The sequence below is a fragment of the Platalea leucorodia genome (genome assembly GCF_965183815.1).
Source record: "Platalea leucorodia genome assembly, chromosome: 16".
NCBI classification, from domain to species: domain Eukaryota; kingdom Metazoa; phylum Chordata; class Aves; order Pelecaniformes; family Threskiornithidae; genus Platalea; species Platalea leucorodia.
The window spans coordinates 4,379,461-4,399,972 of NC_138838.1; the positions used below are offsets into that span (position 1 = coordinate 4,379,461).

The 20,512-nt window shown below is 43.4% G+C and overlaps 1 protein-coding gene across 1 annotated transcript in view; it reads right to left on the reverse strand.

The window, feature by feature from the left end:
* SPNS2 (SPNS lysolipid transporter 2, sphingosine-1-phosphate) overlaps positions 1-19,751 on the reverse strand; it is a gene marked incomplete at its 5' end in the record, with an annotated part of 138,798 nt that extends 119,047 nt beyond the window's left edge. Inside the window, one exon of the mRNA XM_082327903.1 lies at positions 19,457-19,751. Within this exon, the coding sequence (XP_082184029.1) occupies positions 19,457-19,751 (295 nt within the window). The remainder of the gene's footprint in view (positions 1-19,456) is intronic.
* Between the last annotated feature and the right edge of the window lie 761 nt (positions 19,752-20,512).

The following is a 20,512-nucleotide window of genomic DNA, read 5'->3' on the forward strand; positions in this document are numbered from 1 at the left end:
CCTACCTTCCTTTTTTTTTTTTTTTTTTTTTTTTGCATAATTTCCTAGTCTTATGTTGTTATTAATACCACTTTTGGGGGGCGAGGAGAAAGAAAATATTCACCTCCGGCACTCCACCCTAGGATACTGCAAAAAGAAAAGACTGCATAAAACATCTATAGACATAAGGAACCTGCTGTGTGCTGGAGGCATAATACATCTCCATTCAGCTAAATTGTGCAATAGAGAAGTGGGGAAAAACTGCAGAAATTGCTTTGAAAACAAAAACAAAAAAGTGTTTTCCTAGAGCCATCATCAGGTTTGTTTGTCAGATCAGATGCCTTTTTTTGTGCTCCATTCAAATGCAAAGAAAATGCTTGAAGGAAATTGCTAGTTCTGATATTTACACCCTTCACATATGCAGCTGGAGTGAGACTTCTGCCGTGGCAGAGCAACAGCATCAACAAAATAGTCTAAACCTAATGGCAGCCATACTGCAAGAACTATTTAAACATATATGCAAAAGATTTCTTGATTCCCTACTACATACTCTCTAATATACGTTACTTTTATACAATTTTTAAGTACTTATTTTTACAGCAAGTTTTAGGGAAATGGGCCATTTCAGGGTAAAGATGATGATCTTGAAAGTAGGACTCAAGGAAGGAGGTTAATAAAGGTAGAGTCATGAGAAACCTTCTCCCCACTTCAGCAAGGAAAGCAGAAGCTCCACAGAAGGCAAATCTTTTTGGAGTCACCAGCAGAAGTGTCTTCTTTTAGCTTCCCATCTGATAACAGCATACACTCTGCCTCATGCTGAGGCTTTTTACAGAAACACTTACAGAATCAGTTTTAACTTTTTAAGAAGTAGGATTTAAGAACTGCCATCTCCTGCATGTTTGTTTACCCTTGTGGTATTTGGCACTCTCCTTAAAGCAGCTGTTACTGCAGTTACTGAATTCTTTTAAGACTAAACTATTCAAAATCACACGGTTGTGCAGAAAATCCCCAAAACAGAAAAAAAAAAAACAGGCTCCAAACCCAGAATACAACTCAATCACACCCAAAAGGTACTTATTTCTAAGCTTCATGGCAAACTGGAAAGGCCTGCTCACTATTGTGTCCATAGCTGTGGCAATTATTACCTGCAGGGTGTAAGTTGCCATCAGACACCACCAACCACCTTTTATTTATTTTTTGCAAACAGAACAATGATGACTCCTAATACAAAAAGCTTGCTCAGACATAAGACAACATGGCCACAGGTTAATAGAGAGACAAATGAAAGGAGAATGCAAGAAAACAACACAGTTTCTGTCCATCTAACAGGTCTCCTGATAGGACAAGAGGAAACGGCCTCAAGTTGCACCAGGGCAGGTTTAGGTTGGATATTAGGAAAAATTTCTTCACGGAAAAGGCAGTCAGGCCCTGGCCCAGGCTGCCCAGGGAAGTGGTTGAGTCCCCATCCCTGGAGGTATTTAAAAGCCGGGGAGATGTGGTGCTTAGGGACATGGTTTAGTGGTGGGCTTGGCAGCGCTAGGTTAACAGTTGGACTTGATGATCTTGAAGGTCTCTTCCAACCTAAACGATTCTGTGATTCTACGATTCTATCCTGACCAACTCAACACCCTCTTTTTCATGTAACTGCTGCGAAACAAGCCCTGCACCTGTAAAGCTAGAAGTAAATAAAATCCTCTGCCTTTTGCTTTGCTACCAAAATACTACTATGGCTACCTGGCCTGATCAGGGACAAATTATTTGCCTGTTTTTTTACCCACATAAAAATTTAATTGCTTTATCTTTCTTATCTGATCAGCACAGTGTCCCACTACCTTGCTTATCACCTGCTTATTCCCACCTACCTGCCCTGCCCCACTTGCTGCTGCTCCCTAAGCCACTTGCCAAAGCAGCCACTTGTGTGGCCATGGCCACAGTTAGAGCGGGAGCAAAAGCACCTGGAAGAGAATGGGAAGGTAAAGGGGAATGCATGTTTTTGCTTTACTTTCTCCTCCCTGCAAAAAACCAATAACTAATTTGCTTTAGAAGACAAAATTAACAATGTTGCTGCCCACAAATATTTAAGTAAGCCTTCAGAAATGACCAAGCACATCTTATTTCAGCAGAAGCATGTCCTCATGCTCGCCTCCATTCCTCCAGCTAGATACAGACTGCTTCCAGAGCCTCCTAAAGTGCTTTGAGTTGCATCAATTTCTTCTCCAAGTCCTTCATATTAATTGATGTGCTCTGAATTACATCATCAATTTCTGTCCAAGTCCAGGTATTTAAATGCCATCCATCATTATATTTTTACTTAAAAGCCCTTACCCTCCCTTCCCTTTCACACACATGCTCACTCTCTCCTGGCATAATGCAGGGAAAGCTTCATGTTTTAATACGCACTAACATCAGCTGCAAACAAGAAGTGTGAAAGGAAATTAGGTATGCAGGTCAACTCATTCACAAATTAACTGCCTGTTCATTTGCAGGAGCATGGTGCTTTGCCACTCTGGAAAGCCCTGCCAAACAAGAGGCAGCTAGGGGAGCATCAGTGTTTTTCTCGCAGCTTGAAAACAACTGGAGCAGGTAGCTGAAAAGATACCCTTGCTGTTCTCAGTTTCCAAACACAAGGCAGAGATCAGCATCATCACCAGCACTAGGATACTAATAATAATTAACTAACTTACGGGACCACTGTTACTTACTCACTGATTACTTGTGAGGAGTTCTGATATGCTAGACAGCCTTGCTATGCCAGGTGGGAAAACAGAGCTAGAGAGGCTGTGCCCAGTTATTCGGGAGCACGCAGCAGGTCTGCAGGATGGTCACTCTGGAACATGGGCCATCTGTGTTCCTCATGTGGTCCTGCTGACATCCCCTGACACGATGAAGCCTTCTCCCTATCCTCTTTGTTGTCCTGCTTCCAGCACCACTACACGGATGCAGCAGGGTTAAAGAGCAGTGACTTCTGCAATAGGATCCACTCTTGCGGACCGTAGGACTCTGTGGTAAATAAACAGCAATACCTCGTGGCAGTGTCCAAAACCTAGCTTGAGCTCTCTGTTCTGTCTTCCATTTATCCTTTCTAACACAGGAAAATAAAGTAGTAAAATCTTGATCTCAGCTGTACAGTATAAACACCCTGCAACTGCCCTGCATACACACTAAGTTGAAGAGACTTCAGCCCAGCTATTTTCTTTATAAACTTCACATTACTCAACTTTGATCAAGATATGAATATCATTTCCTTTCTGAAACTTTTCAGCCCAAAATAAACATTCCTCCTGCACAATCAAACATTTTTATACAAACCCACTACTAACATTTCACAGCACGTTTGAAAAATAAATGGTTGCAGCCCATCAAGCAAAGTATTTTGCTTAAATTACACACTCTTCTTTCATAAAATTACAGAATGTGGTTTTGCCTTCTCGCTGTACCAGGGTCTGCACAGAAGCGCGCTGCAGCACTGTTACTGCTGCTGCTGCACCACATATTCATCCTGCAAACTGCTTAGGCCCAGTCTTCTGCTTCACATTAAGCGACATCGAACTCCGTTAATTTGTTTAGAAGCAGAGATAACAAGGATCAGCCTTATTGGTTGAGGGGTGCCAACAGCAGAGAGATCCCTATTATACATACGGAAAGGCCAGTGAAGGAATTAGTGCGTGTAGGTATGGCACAGGTGATGCACGTGCTCAGCAGAGAGCTCCGCTCTCCCGACAGCCATGGCTGTTAGGCGTCTGCACAGAACACAGCACGACAGCGTCCTTAATTGCAATCCCTAACTGTAAATGGAAATAATACATAATTAAGTGTATAACCGAAAAGCCTTCCCCGGGCATTTCAGATTTGTTTAAGAAGCATTCATGACTACTTTAGTAAGCATCAAAATTCCACTAAATTTTAGAGCTGAGCAGCAAAGTAAAAACATCTGAAGCTTAAAGTATCTTTGTACTTCAAGACCGACCTCCATCCACAGGTTATGGTACACCGTAAGCCCTTGAAGATCTGAATAGTTCGGTTAATTGCGTTTACTTGTCATGTCCTCTTACTTGAGAAATCCATACCAAGGCTATGAGTACAGTAAAGGTTATAACAACAACAGGGGATGCCCAGAGGATAAAACTGATGTAAAAAGCAAACAACAAAGAATAAGATTTAATTTCTCAGGGCTCCTAAAAAAAACACAACAAAAAACCACCAAGATGAAACCCAACTGAAATGATGAAAACCAGATGAAAGCGCAACTCAGATCCATCTCTCCTTTCACCTCAGCATTTCAGACTTCATAATAAATAATATATTCTTTCAGTTTATGACATAACAATTAAACATATGGCCTAAAATGAGAGACTGGGTGCTAGCTGAAACTCAAAGCATGTAGCTAGCGTAGCCCAAGGCTCATAGCAATATCTGACCCTTCCACTAGGTGACAGGAATTAAAGAGCAGAGCACACTATTTGGGAGATTCTTGGATTTTGCATAGTGAACACCTCAGAATTTTTCCTGCAGTAGCTCTCGATCTCACATTTTGAAGCATCCTGGAAGAGGACAGCCTGGTTCTCCAGCACATCCTTCTGCCGGACGGTTACACTGCTGCCGAAGAACACAAACTGCTCCCTACAGCCAGCGTGCCATCCAAGCACCTTCTTTACACACACAGTGGGCACCTTCTGCACCCCAGCACCCTGCTCATCGCCACTGCCTTCTCACTACCGCACAACAGACAGCTGCTCAGTCCTCCCCGAGGCGCAAGCGTCTCCACCTAGATTAAACAGAAAAAGACCATGCTGAGGAGTTTAAAACATTCAAAATTCCAGCTCAGAAAGACAGAGCTGCCAGTGGCCAACATTTCCAAGGGCAAAATTACAGCATGTGGGAATTACAGATCTGCAGACAAACCAGCAATCTGTGAGGAATTCAAGTCACCAGAAGCGACAAATTAGGACCACAATGCTAACAAAATTAGACACAGTCTCCTTTTAACCTCATCTCTATTTTTAAGGGCTTTTTTTTTTTTTTTTTTTTTTTTTTTTAAGGTTTTGTATTTGTTGTGTTGTTAAAGTTTCCGTGAAATTGGGCTGAGAGCAACTGTTTAGGAACGAAGTTTCCCCATAATTTACTCTCATTACCTTAGGATGTGTGAAAATATGCCCATGCCTGTACAAGGAGGCTTCTCTCAGCAATTTAGCAAAGTGACAGAGTCACCCAGCAAAGACAAAACTCAGTAGCGACATGAAAATTTCCATAATCTTTGCAAATATGCTGCTTGACAGGAGGCTGTCAGCTGTAGGATTTTTTTCTTCTGAGGATCCCTTGCATTTTTCAGTCTTCTCTCCAGTTGGGGACACTGCTAGAATCAAAAGGGAGCTCTTTCCCAGTGTGACTCTTGCTCATCTACGTGTCAATAGACTGAACTATGGAAAAACAAAACAAGAACCAAGCCAATTTCCACTCCTCTCCACTCAGTAACAATAAAAATCACACAACAGCATCTTTAAAACCACGCCTGCTCGTTTTGATAATTACTCTAACAGTCCATCTAAGCCCCCATCTCCAAAGGAGAAACCAAAACCTGAAGGAGGAGGAAACAGCTCATCTGCTGAATACAATGTTCGGAAACATGAGGTGAACATTCCTCACCAAAGCAAGATGAATGTTCCCACCCGAGCACAAAGAAAGGGTTCATATTTCATATATTTTCCATTGTTTGAGCTTGCTTGTACATAAGTAACTACATTTAGCAATCAATGGGAGATATTTAGCAGCTAAAAAGATTGATGTTTTTAACAGTGCAATAGCAGAAGCAACAAGGCAGGCTGCACCCTGTGCAGTTCCACCAACGTTCTCCAACTCTGACACAGAGATCCGCCCTTCCATGGGTACACTTACCTCTGTAACACCCACCAGCGAGATCTGCAACATCCACTGCCCAAATGAGAACATCCCATGAAAATTATCCACAATGATGGGGCTGCAGCAACGAACCCCAAAGGAAACCAAATGCCACAGTTTGCTGCTTGGTCTAAGCAGGGCTCTTAGAAAGCTCCACTGCACAGTGCTGTCTCAATGATAGGAAGAGAGTGGATAAAGTCTGTGTGGAACCAAAGAATTCTGGACTGAAACAAGTGAATGCTTTGAAGTGTAAAATATTTAAATGAGATGGCTTCATGACATAAGGAAATATCCTGTAGGTAGTGATGGAGGCAGTGCTTTCAAATTTCCACATTGAAAAAGTGTTGGTTTGACTCCAAGGGGTTCATCAGACAGTGAAAAGCATGGTGGAAGGACTTGTGCAGAGCAGGCAGACCTGGCAAGTCTCACAGCCTGATGGCCATTTCACACTCGCGTGCTGCTGCACCTCGATCCTACTCAACAAAGTGCAGCTGCTAAGGCAGGTGTGTCTGGCACATCGGGCCCTGCACGGGGAAAAGGCAGCAGCCCTGTCCCCCAGAGAAGGCACAATGCCCAGAGAGCTGAATAGAAACAGCAAGAGAGGCTTTACCAACTTACAGTGGGTTTCAAATAGAAGTCTGCAGTGTTCCATAAGTGACTGCTGCTGTCTCGAATGACCCAGCATCCTTGCACAGTTATCACTTGACACCAATTGCTGGTGATTTGGGTTGCTGCCTTTCTTTATGTATTTAACAGAAACCTCATAACACTAGCCTTTCTAGCTTTCATTACATGCGCTGAAAGCACTCTTCAACTGGACCCTGTAAAAATATAATGCAGAGTGTTTATGGACAAAGACAAGCTTTAGAAGACTGGCAAGGAATTAAGTGTCCTTAAAACTATTAATTGAGATAGAAGGAACAGGGAACGCTTATCAGCACAGGCTGCTGGCACACAAGGTCACAGCAGCAGCCAGCAACAGCAGGTGCAAATGATGAAATCTGTGTGCAAATTCTAGAGGGACAGCTTTCTAACAGAGGAGCTCTTCTCCACTGGGGCTGGTGCCACTGTTTAATTTGATTACATGCAAGTGAGAGCCTGGGGGAGGGAGAGAAGGAAAGAAACAGAAAGAGCGAGGACCCTCTAAGCACCCATGCTGAACTTCAAGGGCGCGCGCAGCTGCAGTCTCGGCAGCAGGGGTACTGAACAGTGGTCCACAGCAAAATTACAGGGAGATCAGACAGCTGACATGGCATGATCCTTTGGTAGACAAAAAATTACTTGCTTTCCCCTCAGCAAACCACACGCCGCATAGCAATTTTGACTGGAAAGACGCTATCCCAGATTTAAAGGGAAACTAATCTGTTAAAAGAAATACATCAGAGCAGGAGAGTCCGGAACCTGTGTGTGAACACACCACCACACACGCAGAGTGACACGTTGTCCGTAACGCTTGCAGGTGCTACACTCTTGCAGCTTACCACCAACCAAGTCTTTTACTACCTGGCTTTTTAAGAGCTGCCAAGAGACTCTCTTCTAACCAGAACTTGTAACGTAAAAATACCCAAAGCATGCTCTTGCTTCCCCCTAGCCCTGAATTCTTACAGAAGCACCCTGGGACTGTTTCTTTAAGAGACAGTCTCTATGGCATTCTGGGTTAAAAGGGGAAAAAAAAAAAAACAAAAAACAAAAAAAAAACAAAAAACAAAACCCAAAAAAACACCAGAGTCTAGGATCAGGTCCTCCAGACTAAGCCCAAGAATATCACTAAAGAAGAAAATTGCTCGTTGAGATATTTAGGTACTTTTTTTTTTTTTTTTTTAAACCTACCTTAAAATTGTCATGACACTACGTACCGGAGTCTAAATTATACTTTCAAAGTTATATGTATTAATATCTAAAGTGTGTAATTATAAAGGAGCAGATATATTTTAGAAACACCATACTTATAAACCTATTTTTTAAAATAGAAACTTTCTGCATGACTGTGAGATCTGTATTTTAGGTCTCCTGTCTTTACGACTCAATGCTAGCAGAGGCAACTGGAGTCCCTGTGTTTGAATGGAAGCTGCAAACAGTGATCTCCTATATTATATCAACAGCATTGATTAAAAAGAAAACACAAACCTTAGTCCTGCAGAACAAAAGAAACCCCTGAAAACAGTGGAAAAACTGTGCTGCTAATAAAATTTTCTTCTTACCAGTTTCCTTCACTAAAGCCAAGCTCATGCAAGCAAAAAGTTTTATGTATTCGCTTTCATCTACCAAGAAAACGGAAGTGCTGCAAAATATTGGTTTTGCCAGCCAAAAGTGTGATTAATGCAATTTACAAACAGCTTCACTACCAGATCTGTGATTTAAATCTACTAACTAGCGATGTCCACACTGATCCTACCTGTTGTTTTCTGGCAGCCTCTGCACAGAGACCAGAGGCTGAATGTCTCTGACTGCCCAGGCAAACCGAACTCTCCCACTGCTGGGCTTGTTCCGCATACACAAACCTCTTGCTGCAGACAGCAATTGCTTAGGAAATCTCTCCCACCCAAGATTACAGCAGTTTGTACTTCAGTTGCACAAGAATGAATAAAACCAAACACTGTCAGGTTACAAAGTCCAGTAATTCCTAAATGGTGATGGACATATTTCCTATTCACACAGAAGACGTGAAGGGATGGATTGACTAAATACTTAAATCAAGAAGGTTAAATCCTGATTCAGATTGTATTGCATGTGCTTACAGATAGAAACCTCTATGCAGACACTCATATCACTTGTGTTTTGATTCAAACATTAGCTCTACTGCTAATTTATTCTTGTTAAGTAAAGTGACTTTCAGCAATGCAAGTGATTTAAACGTACACTTGTGAGGCAAATGTAAGCTTGCAATGATGTACAGACTTTGACGTTTATACCATTATATATTTTTGAACATAATAGGACTACAGAAGCATTACTAATTTTGAGTCACTTCCAAATGAGAAAAAGAAGTTTAACAAGAACAATGAAATGCAGAGCAACAGTGATTTACCTCTCTCTTCTTCCGCTACTGTTGCAATCCCTCTTGATCCACAGTCCAAAAACCTGACAATTGTGGTAGCTTTGTAATAACTTAAAGGACACTCACTGCACCTTGAAGAGCTGCCAAAAATGTGCCTTAATATCACATGCATCTTAGCACACCTTTAAGGGCAAAGGTAGTTTTAACCCTACTTGGAAAAGTGTTTTAGCTTGTAAGAGCTTTACTGAAGCATGGCACGAGAGTCGAAGAACCTCTGGAAGGGCACTATGCAGCAACTCAACAAATGTATTTTCACTAGAAATAAGCTCCAAGAAGCAAGAGCTGTTCTCCCTCCACTGCATCTGTAACTTTTGAGACACAGGTTTACAAAGATGCCCCACTTCTCCAGTGCCCCCAACCTCAATGACTCACGAGTACGACCCAAAGCTTATTGAAGTAGTGAAAGGTCTACCCAATTTCATGGGTGTTAAAGCACATATAAAACAGTGCACTAACTTCCAAAACTGGTCACACATCTAAGCTTACAAAATAACTGCAAGTAACATCCATTTATGCCAAGCTGGAATTTGCCAACATGTAAGAGGTGCAGACTATGACTACCTAAAAATACATGTTTTATGAAGGAAATAGCAAGCAACCCTAAATTTTAGCAGTTCTACCAAGACCCTGCTATAATGAAATAGGCAAGAGAAGAAAATTCATTAAATTTATTGCTTTTTCAGCCCTTCTGTACAGTTCAAAGTACATCACAGAGCTGGCAAGCACACAGCAATACATGCTAGGGAAGCACTGCAAACTGCTCATGAGCATCCAGCACCTGCATACATATAAAAAGTAGATTAAATGAACACAGAGGTAAATGAAATAAAGTTGGTTATTGCCTTGACAGCTAAGAAATGCTGTTGGGGGGAAAAGCAGGGAGGAAAGAGCAGAAGATACACTCACTGTGTGGAGTGTTAGTGGGCGAGTGCCCAACCTTTGGCCAGAATCAGCATCCAACAACCTCACATTCTGACCAGTGACTCAGGGTTTTTCATTAGGAATTGTATAATTGTTTATGCAGTCTGTGTGCAAGCACAGATGAACAAAAACACCAGGATTCCTCTCATTTAGAGAAAAAAAAAAAATCTCCCTTGCCTTAATACCAGTTGGAAATAAAACACCGTAGCTTAATTGATCATCAGAAGCTCAGGAATCTCAGCACATTGTTGTCATAGTCTAAAAACCACTGACTAGAACCTGGCACCTTATATTTTCTGTATCTTATTACAGGAAGGTCATCATGGAGAGATCAATGTTTGCCCTTCCAAGCACTATTACTCAGGTACCTTGTTTGGTACTTCTGAGTTACAAATTCCTCAAAAATTGCAAAGGAAAAAAAAAAAGTCTCATCTCCTAATACTATCACATTACATTGCTTTTTGTCCTCCTCCCTCTCTTCCCCATCAGAGAAGGGACTAACACATCCAAGGCTGAGCTGATAAGTTGGAACTGTCAGTTTTAATCAGAGCATTATAGCTGTCAGTCACTGGCGGCCCTTGGGTATTTTGTTTCCTGACTATATAAAAGATTGTTATCCTGAAAGTTAGTCAGCATTTCTGGCTGCTAGACGGAAATAACAAGACTATTATAAATGTTTTAACATTAGTATAGCTGCAGCAGTATTTGAGTTCTAATAGCTTAACACACAAACACATGCAATGACCACTTTTTATGAGGCACACTGGTACATTAGAAATAATTTTTCCTTATTGCATAGTTTGTTTCCTAACTTACACAGTCAGCATTTATTAATAGTGTTGCAATCCTATATTAATTATTATTTAGCACTGACAGTATGCCTGGAACTGCACAAAATTAGTCCCTGCCCCAAAGTGCTTAAGCAGCCCTGATTCAGTGTCCCATAACCAACATTTCATACGCCAACCTGCTCAACTACTAAAGCCCGGATAGCTGACCAAATTATTTAACTCGTGCTGCTCAGGACAGCCAAGCCACAGTGGGTCTAGCTGGGATAGAGCGTACAAGCACGAGCCTGTTGGAGAAAACCACCCAACACTAAAGGCAATGGAAAAATGAGAATCCAGTATCTTATGGGGAAAAAAACATCCTGTCAGTCTCACATTTTCAAATGAAAAGTCTCACTGAAAAGGTATACAGCAAGAGCACGCAGTGGTTTGTAGACTTCCTAAAGTGCACACCTGGTAGCAGAACTGTGCTAAAGCAACTATATATGCCAGCATAAATGCAAAATGTCCAAGGTCATCAGTACAACACAGGCACAAATCATGAAACACAGAGGTGACAGGCAGAAAGAAGTGAAAATTGCATATCAGCAACAGGGCAAGACCCCCCTTTCAGATCTGCACTGCTTTGCTGGCACAGTCTCCCGAAGGATCGCTTCTCTGAAATGAGAATATGCAGAGAGAACAGATCACCAAATCACAGGACAGCCATATGAATCAAAGTTAACCTTCGGGTAGGTTTAATTCAAGCCCTGCAGGCTTCACACAGACAGAAGTCCTGTTGACTCTGTCAGTTCACCCGCTCTTGTTGTTTTCCATGTTGCCAAGAACACAGGGCTCACAGTCTAAGACAATAATGACATGTTTCTAATATGAATAAAGAAAATGGGAAGCTATGAAACAAATAATTAACTGTGTTCTGTTATTTACATAATTATTGGCAGAAGCCTGAAGGAGTAAAATGGATTACTGCAGTTTTGGTTCAATGCAGCCTTAAAATAAAAAAACATCATCACATGCCAAGGCTGAAAGGATTTTCATTCCAGCATGGGGTTCTCTCATTCTGCCAGCCAAGCTCTAAGCTGCTACTGCAGCTATTCTCCGTATAACCCTGATCTTTTCCCTCTGCTGTTCTGTTCAGCCACTGCAGTTTCTGGCCACCAGCAGAAGCATAGGAAAGGTATTTAAAAACAACAACAACAAAAAAAAGCCTTTAGGAGATAATATTGTTCACCTACAACATAACGCTGGTATGTTCATATTGCTGAAGCCTGAATTTGGGTCTGGCAAGGCATAAAGCTGAGTTTTTCTTCTGTATTTCTCTCCCTTCAGCTAAAATTGCTCTATGATGTCAGTTGTAGTAGAAGATCAACAGTTCTGGAGAGGGATGATTGATATTTATTCCCTCAAAAACAGAAGCATAGAATAGGTGGGAGCAGCTACATTGCTTTCATGATACGCTTCACTGCTGTCTAGAAGGATCAGCCTGACAGAAGAACTCAATGCCTTACTCTGTCATTTTATATATTAAGAGATAACATGGTAGTTCCCAGCCATGCCTTGTGTGGAGGCTTTCATGAAACACACGGCACAACGAAGAGTGGAAGGAGACCGCCACAGGGTCCTGACCAGCTCATCCAAGAGCCTTCCAAAAGAAACCTTCAGCCACTCCTGACTGGCAATACATCCAAAGCAATGACCTCAAAAGTGAAGGATCCTGCATCCCTTTAGTCATCCAGGATCCCTCACATTCTCACTTTCCTGATTATTTATATTGCTGTAAAACCAGAAGCACGGAAATTAGTGTTCCCTCCCTTTCACTTCCTTTCCCTGCAACCCTACAGAAATAGCTGGCTTACATAAGACAAACACCCACAAAACAACAATGAAAACAGATGTGTCAAAAAAAGAAAAAAAATGTCTATGAGATGCCTACTGTGCATGCCAATTCTAAGTAAAGTACTCGTCCAGTCTATGAATAGCGCGGCACACTGTTTTAATAGTGCCAAACTGAAAGGGAGGTTCTAGTAGCTAAAGCACAGAACTAAGGGTTTGGGGGTTTTTTGTTTGGTTGGGCTTTTGTTTGTTTGTTTTTGTTTGGGTTTTGTTGCCTGCATCTGTCTCAGATTTGTGTCTTGACTTTCAGACTAAGAACTTCAGACCCCTTCAGCAAAAACACAATTTTCAAGAGAGGTCCGTGCCAAGTTCCGTACCCAAACTTCTCCGGAAACCACCAGGAGTTGTTCACCTCACTTACACCTCTCTGGGCTCTGAGCCCAAGCCCATTTTGCTCAACTCCCATTAACTTCCATGGCCCCTTAGGCACTTCACAGGTCCTTCGCAGAACTCATTTTGAATATACATTTTTTTTTTTTTCCTGGAACACTCACCACCCTACATCCACAGTGCCAATTTCCAGAAAATACTCTCAACCAGCAAAAGGGCGTCACCCTCCAGCATCCATTTCCAACAGACATCTTCATGCTTTCTCCTGCGATGCTCATCATGTTTGGTAGATGCTGTCTGTAAACACTTGCTGAAAGCTACCATTTCCTTCCCTCAAACCCCTCCTCACTCTGGCTACGCTGTCTACCAAATAAGTAATATCTGCGAATCTCCTAGGGCCCTTTACACTAACCAATACTGTCTCCTGTCTCCTTCAGACTCTCCCATCCATGGCCTACAGCCCTCTGATATCTCTTGATATACATGGATTGTAAGTACCTTGGGTGCACCATCTGATTCAGTAGAAGCTGCACAACTATGTCCTGGTCTATAATACACATAAAGCAACGATGATGCAAACAAGCAACACTGCAGGAGTTCTGATCTCTGAATTTCCTAATTCCTATTGGTAAAATAAAATTATAGTTTCCCATTGAATCTCCTGAATAGGTACCATGAGCCTTTATTAACAGTTACAAGGAACCTCAAGACTTTTACAAACCTTATTTGATTCAGGCGACACATTATAACATCACCTTTCAATCACAAATTCCTCAGCACTTGAAAGCCCAAGCAGGAGCTATGGGATTTCATATTAGGGGAAAGTCACCAGCTTTTAACAACTATTGAACTTAGTAACCCACCATGCTACCTAATAGGCAGATTATTTGCTTCTGCTATACAGTCTAGCAGAAGCAATAAAGAATAAATGTATAACAAACAGAAGCAACTAAAACCAAGCTGACCGATGGAATTCAACCCAATTACAGCTTGGCATGCTATCTGAAAAGTCCTGAAGGAATGATTACAGAATTCCCACACTTTTGACCAGAGAAGCTTTTCCGCACAGCTTCTGATATTGACAGTCTCAGAGATCAAGGGACTAGTTAAGATCATCACATTATTCTTAAGAACATACTCAATATTTATGAGGATCTTAATTCCATGTAATAAAGGCCACATTCACTGACTGTGATGACTTGGATGCTTTGGGGATAAAATTAATCAACATGCATGAAAGAGTATCTGAGAGTCAAACAGGAAAATCTGCACATAATAACAAAGATAGTAACTATCTGGCAAACCTACATCACAAGGAAGAAAAATACTATGATTAAACATAATAAGACTTCACTTGAAATGTAAAATACTCTGGAACAAATCCTGCCAACTCGGGTAAGAACCGGCAAACAGGAAGCAGCTGACTATGCAATAAAGCCCAACAGACAGGGAAAACACGACGTGAAGAGGACTAGATGCTCCTACACAGTCCTTGTCACTGTGCTGCAGAGTGCTTTCTATCGCCTGCTTTTGAAGTGTATGAGGTTCCGTCCTTCTAGCTTCTGCTCACAGTGCAGTACTTCTTGAATTTTGAGCGAGTAACAAGTACCTATTGTCCAAGCAAAACATTGTTGTCCTTTTCCAAATTCTCACATGCATGAGCTAGTGGCACTGCTGGCTCAAGTAGGTTCTGTCAATATTCTTTTCTAATATTTTCCAACATTACACTCCTTCCATAGCAGAGTCCTGGGTTCAGATTAGCTCAACAAGAGACAAAAAAAAATGAAGAGCTTACACTGCCACTTAATGGTTTCCTCCCTGAAACTATAAGCACTGAGCACAGTCTTGTTACAATGGGGATAAGGGGTCCTCTTTATCCCATTACATATATGAGCTCTCAGACTGCATGAAGATCATTCAGTATGAAACATGCTATGAGATAATATACTACTATCACAAATGTGAGCTCACAAGTGGAAAAAAAATAAAAGGCAGTTTTGGCTTATAAACTCTTCAATGTCTTTGCACTTGAGAGTTAGTGTTGAACCCTTCCTAACCCTTCAGTTATAGCTTGTACTACATAGTTTTAAACTTGACTTTCAACTTTCAATAATCATTTGCATGTATGTATCTTCAAAGAATGGTATTTGATTTGCAACTATGTGTTGTAATGAGAGCCTAATTAACACAAATATGGTTATTAGCAAGTTACAGACATTTACAGGACAAAAACAGCAGACCAAAGCCCATGGCGTACTGTGACATAGGGATAGAGAACCTCAAGGATGAACTAATACCAGCCAAGACTCTGCCACTAACTACATTACCACAGGCAAATCGCCGACACTCTACAACTCTGTTTCCCCTTCTGTAGTGGGATAGTAAGACTCATTTACTTTGCTGGGTAGTTCTCCAGCTTAATTAAATCATTACCTTTAAATTAAAGGCACCACAGAAATGCCAGGAAGTAGCGTCTGAATTAGAAGGTGGAGGTGACACCCTAATGAAGCAAGACTATTTTCATCGTCAACACCAGGCACAGTAAAAGGTCATCTATGGCATAATTGCGAAACCACATTCCAAACTTCTGAAGGCAAGATGACTTTTCCCAAAACTTCATTAAGGAAGAAGGTATGTCCCAGCATCACCAGATGGCTGAAATGCTGTAGTTTCACAGCTGATCCTGCAATAGTTTCACTACTGCTAGTTTTCCCTTTTCCTTACTCTTTGCTTTCCTAATAGCAGCAAAATATCATGGCTCGTGAAAGAATGCTTTTTCTACAGGCAACTGTTTTCGGTATGATCAAAGACCTATTAAGAAAATTGCAGAGGATCACTTCCCTTCAAGTCAGTAATGTGCAGCACAGGTTTCAATCTTTTCTTTAGAAGAGCCATAGTAGAGGCACTCCCGTTTCTTGTCTAGGACAGCTTCTCCCAAATATCATTATATTTTAACATTCCCCATAAACACTGGAAATTTCCAACTCTGTGTAAACATAAGTACGTTATTGAAAGATCCACTATTACTGTGCAGGCTTTTTATTTTTAAAGTATTGGAAGAAACTTAAACAGCAAGAAGCAGGCCAGTCCTCAGTGGAGGCCCAGTTTCATCATCCAAAAGTGCTGCAACTTACTGTCAGGTGTGAAGCTGAATATGTCCTGTATCTCAGAAAACTGCACTCAAGTTCTGTTGCGGAACATCCCAGATACCAAAAGGCATATGCCATCCTAAATCCATTTAGTCTATGCTGGGAAGATATTAAACCAAAACTAAGGAAACAGGCAGCTCCTTCCTTGTTTGTTGCGCCTGAAAAAAGATTACCCAAGAACAACTCATTATACACAATGTCTTTGTATCCAGAGTGCAAACACCAAGAAATACCACATTTGCTCTTTACTTTTCAGCAACACATAATAAAAAGCATTTGCTTTGTACTTTCAGGAGCAAGATGTACTATAGGAGAGGTCAGCCTAGAGTTTTCTTTCTTTTACCTAAGATCTCCTTGCGTTGACTGGATGCATGTTATCTAGCTTCCATGTGGTTATGTTAGAAAATAGTGGAAGATACCCAGGGAACTACATTTGCAACAAAGCACTCCATATATGATCTTTTTTTCTCCTATTAGCTAAAAATATACTAAATATATACTTGTATATACTTATTATATATATACACATTAAATATATACTTGCTTTTTTTAATACTTGCATTTATGACCAGGAAGACCAAAATGGTTGCAACCAAGTTTTCAAGTAAGATAGAAGATGTACTTGTAGTATTGTGCTCATAAAGTGGATCCTCTGTTTCCTTATGTCCGTCTGTCAGCTGCCTACTAATCACTTTTGAGACCACTGACCTGCTTTTGCCTAAATTTGACAGCAGGAAGAAGTCCCAAAGCTCCCAACACTTTCATTTTAAAAAAAATGGTTGGGTAGAAGAGAGACTCTTACAAGTCAAGAAGAGAAAGGTTAATGACAGAGGTCAACCCTTATTTGACGTCAGAGAACCCACAGAAGGGATCACCCTAAAGACACAAATCCTCAGGAACCAGTTCCCATTGGTACTGCTGCTCTTCTAACACTTGTTTCAAATAGAGCTGGAACCAGAAATTAATTCCAGTTCTCACAACAGTTCACTGGCCTTAGGTAAATCATAACTTCTGATGCTACTTCCCCTGCCATAACATGGCTAGTGCTAAACTCCCTTATTACGATGCTGCAACAATTCATATTTGAAATGTACTTTGAAGGTCTGAAGAGTTGTGTTCACTAATTATTACCTGTCTTGAGACATGAGCTGAATATTCAAAGTGCTAGCTTGATTCATATGCAAGTGCACATCACATAAGCATGTGGTATGCACTAAGTCTCAAAAATACAAAAGCAAAGATTGCTTGTAGAGAAGACTTTATTATAAAGTCAGTTTTGAGCTCAAAACACATCATTTTTATTACCAAAGCTCTTCTATTAGTCTGGATTTAAATTATTCCTTGTTTTGGGTTAGCGTTTTATAAAACACCAGTTTGAAAAATACATACCCATTGACAGAAAACAAAAGAACAAGTAAAATTTGATCCTGTCCCCAAAGGAAAGTCTGATGTCTGAGATCTTAAACTTTTGATATCAAGCTGAAAGCTAACAGATAAGTTCCACAGGGCACTTATTGGGCACTGCAAAAGCAGAGCTTATCCTAGAAATATTGGCGATTGTAGCATTAGGACTGGCAATACTACATTGCAGTAGGCAGGCATTTTTATCCTCTGGTCAGGCACTTTCCAGCCTTCCCAGAAATGAAGATGCTTCTGCCTTCCTTTGCCAGAGCACCCCATGCCTTCTGTTCTTGCAGACAGAAAAATCAGATGACAAAGCTCTTGCTGAAAGTACTAGAGCAAATAGGTGAACAAGATAATGCTTTTTTAAAAAATAAATAAATAAATAGACTGAGTATACATGAGGGGGAGCGGGGGATAGCTTCCTGAAAAAGAAACTTTCCATACATTAAAGGAAAATGGTGCTTTGTGGTAAACCTCTTTACTAGAGAGATTCCTATTTGAGGGTGAAGGAGCAATCTACAATTTCCTTCAGTAATAACAGATCAACATTTTATCTTCAGGCTTCCTCGTGTAACATACTGACTACCAAGCGAGCACTCAATACTTCCCAAGACTGGCCTTTATGCTTCCTGAAGGAGCAAGCCCGGTCTAAAAAAGGCCACAACAGTGTCAGTTAAGTTTTTCTTCTAATCCTCCCCACCTCCCTACCCCAGACAAAACAAAGCCAACCTGGCCGACTTATTCTGACAACAGCAACTAGATTTATGTCCCTTGCACCCTATTACTGCCCTACAAACATATATTATTTTAATGTAGTATAAACAAACATCTGATTTAACACCACATTGATTCCTAGTGATTACAATATGTATATGCACACAGCAAAATTTATACATGCACAAATGCCTTTATAAGCTCTAAAGATAAAATTATCAGTATTGCCAAATACAGAATATGTATTATATTTTAATTACATGAGACAGTTGAATACCAACAAGCCTACTTCATTTCTAATTAGAAAAAGTTCAGTAATCATCTTCTTCCCTGCTGTTATTGCCTGACAAGAATAAATGAGGAGTCCCCTCTAGGGACTGGTACAGCAAACATCCTAACACACATTTGTTTCAGAGCCGAGCTTCGTAGTAGTAGTAATCGCTGGGGCACAGAGCGCCTTTCACACAGTACGGCTGGTAAAACGCATCCGTCAGGGAGCGCACGATTTTAAAACGTTTACCTCAAGAAAACAGACGCTTTGCAAAGTGCAATGCAGCTGCCTTGCTGCTCCTTCTGCGGATCGCTCCACCGCCAGCCAGCAGAAACCACCAGGCAGCTCCGCTGTCACCTACTCCTGAGTTCTGCAGAGAAGGGACGCTCCTTGGCAGAGCACTGAAGGACAGCCTGGCTTTCCAGGCGGGAGGGACGCAGCAGGAACAAAGCAGAGGTGATGTGCCTCAGTGCCGTTTTCACCCGCAAAACCAGAAGTGATCGCATTCCTCTATTTCCCCCGTTTCACGGCAGACTGTATTTCTCCGACAGCCGCTGCACCTGTCACCCGCAGCATTTATACTGCTCCTCAGATCGATAACGCTTCTCCCATCAGCCCGCAAAATCACATAAAGTATCCTCCGCGTTTGCCAGCCCTACCCGGCATCGCTCCTCGCCGAAAAAGCCCCCCCAAACCTTCACTCCGCCACCGAGCCCAGACAAACAAAGGACACCTCCTTTTATTTTCGATAAAATTCAGACAAACTAGAGAACAATACCGGAGGGTCTGTCTGCACAATGGGCACCGGCCGCAGCCGGCCGCACCGCCGCCCTCACGACCTGCTCCAGCTCGGGCACGGCGAACCGGAGCCCCCGGCCGGGCTCTGCGGCCGAGCCCCGCTGCCCGCCCCCCCCCGCCCCCGGGACGGCCCCACCGGGCGGGTGGCGTGTGGGGACGGAGGCGGCTGCACCGGTGCCCGGGCAGCGGCTGCCCCCGCGGCGGCAGCGGACGCCTCCCGCCGCCGGCGGGGAGGGAGGCCGAGGGGTGCCCTCACCTGCCACCGTGTACCGGTCCAGGTAGTTAAGCACGTTGCCCACGCTGAGGATACCGGCGGCCGCCACCCGGGCCCGGCCGAGGCTCGGCGCCTTGTGGCGGGCGGCCGGGCGCTCGGGGTGCTTGCCGCCCGCCGGCGGGTTCATCCTGCCGGACAGGGTCTGCACCTCTCCCTCAGCGCCCCGGCCGCAGCAGCCCCGCTCGCCGTCCTCCTCCTCCTCCTCGTCGCCGGCTCGGAGCCGCCCGCCGCAGCCCGGGCTGCTACCGGAGGAGCCGTCGCTTTCCAGGCACATCATGGGCTGCGGGAGGCAACGGCGGGGCGCAGAGTGACCGCCGCTCCGCGCTCAGCGCCGCATCCCGCGGCCGCCCCAGCCGCCTGCCCGCGGGACCGGCCCCCGCCGCCGCCTCTGACAGCTGCCCGGGCGGGGCGGGGCCCAGCGCAGGCTCCGCCCCCGCCCCCGCGCGCCCCGGCCCGCCTCAGCGGCCGCGCGCAGCCGCGCGCGCCCCGCCCCGAGGGCCGGCGGGCTCTCCTCCGCCCGCCGCGCGCCGCCCCTCAGCCCCGGCGGAGGCTCGCGCCGGGGCGGCCGCTCCCCTCAGCGGGGGGTTCGCGCTCCGCAGCACCGCGCCGGGGCTTGGGGCGCGCCGGCCGGCAGAAACACAGCAAGCAAACAAGGGCTCAGGCGATACTGGCCTGTATTCGACAGCGAGCTCCCCGTGGGCCACACAGGCCCAGCCCTCAGAGCTGGCCTTAAGAAAAAATCCGTACCAGAAAAAAAAAAAAAATCTCCTTGCCTGCTTTTCAACTCGCAGACCCACCTACAGTCACAGAACGGCTGCTGTCGGGAAGGGACGGTGGCGTGAGGCAGTGTGAGGCCACACCAGAATGGGCTACCGGCCTCGCAGCTCCTGCTTGGCCCCAGACGATTTTCCTATTGCACAGAAGTTGCTTCAGGAAGAACACACATCTTCAAAGGAAGTAAAATGGCTCCTAAGTTCACCCCACTGAAAACAGTTTCATCCTGCTCCCTATAAAGTTCCACCTTTGAGCTAAGAACGG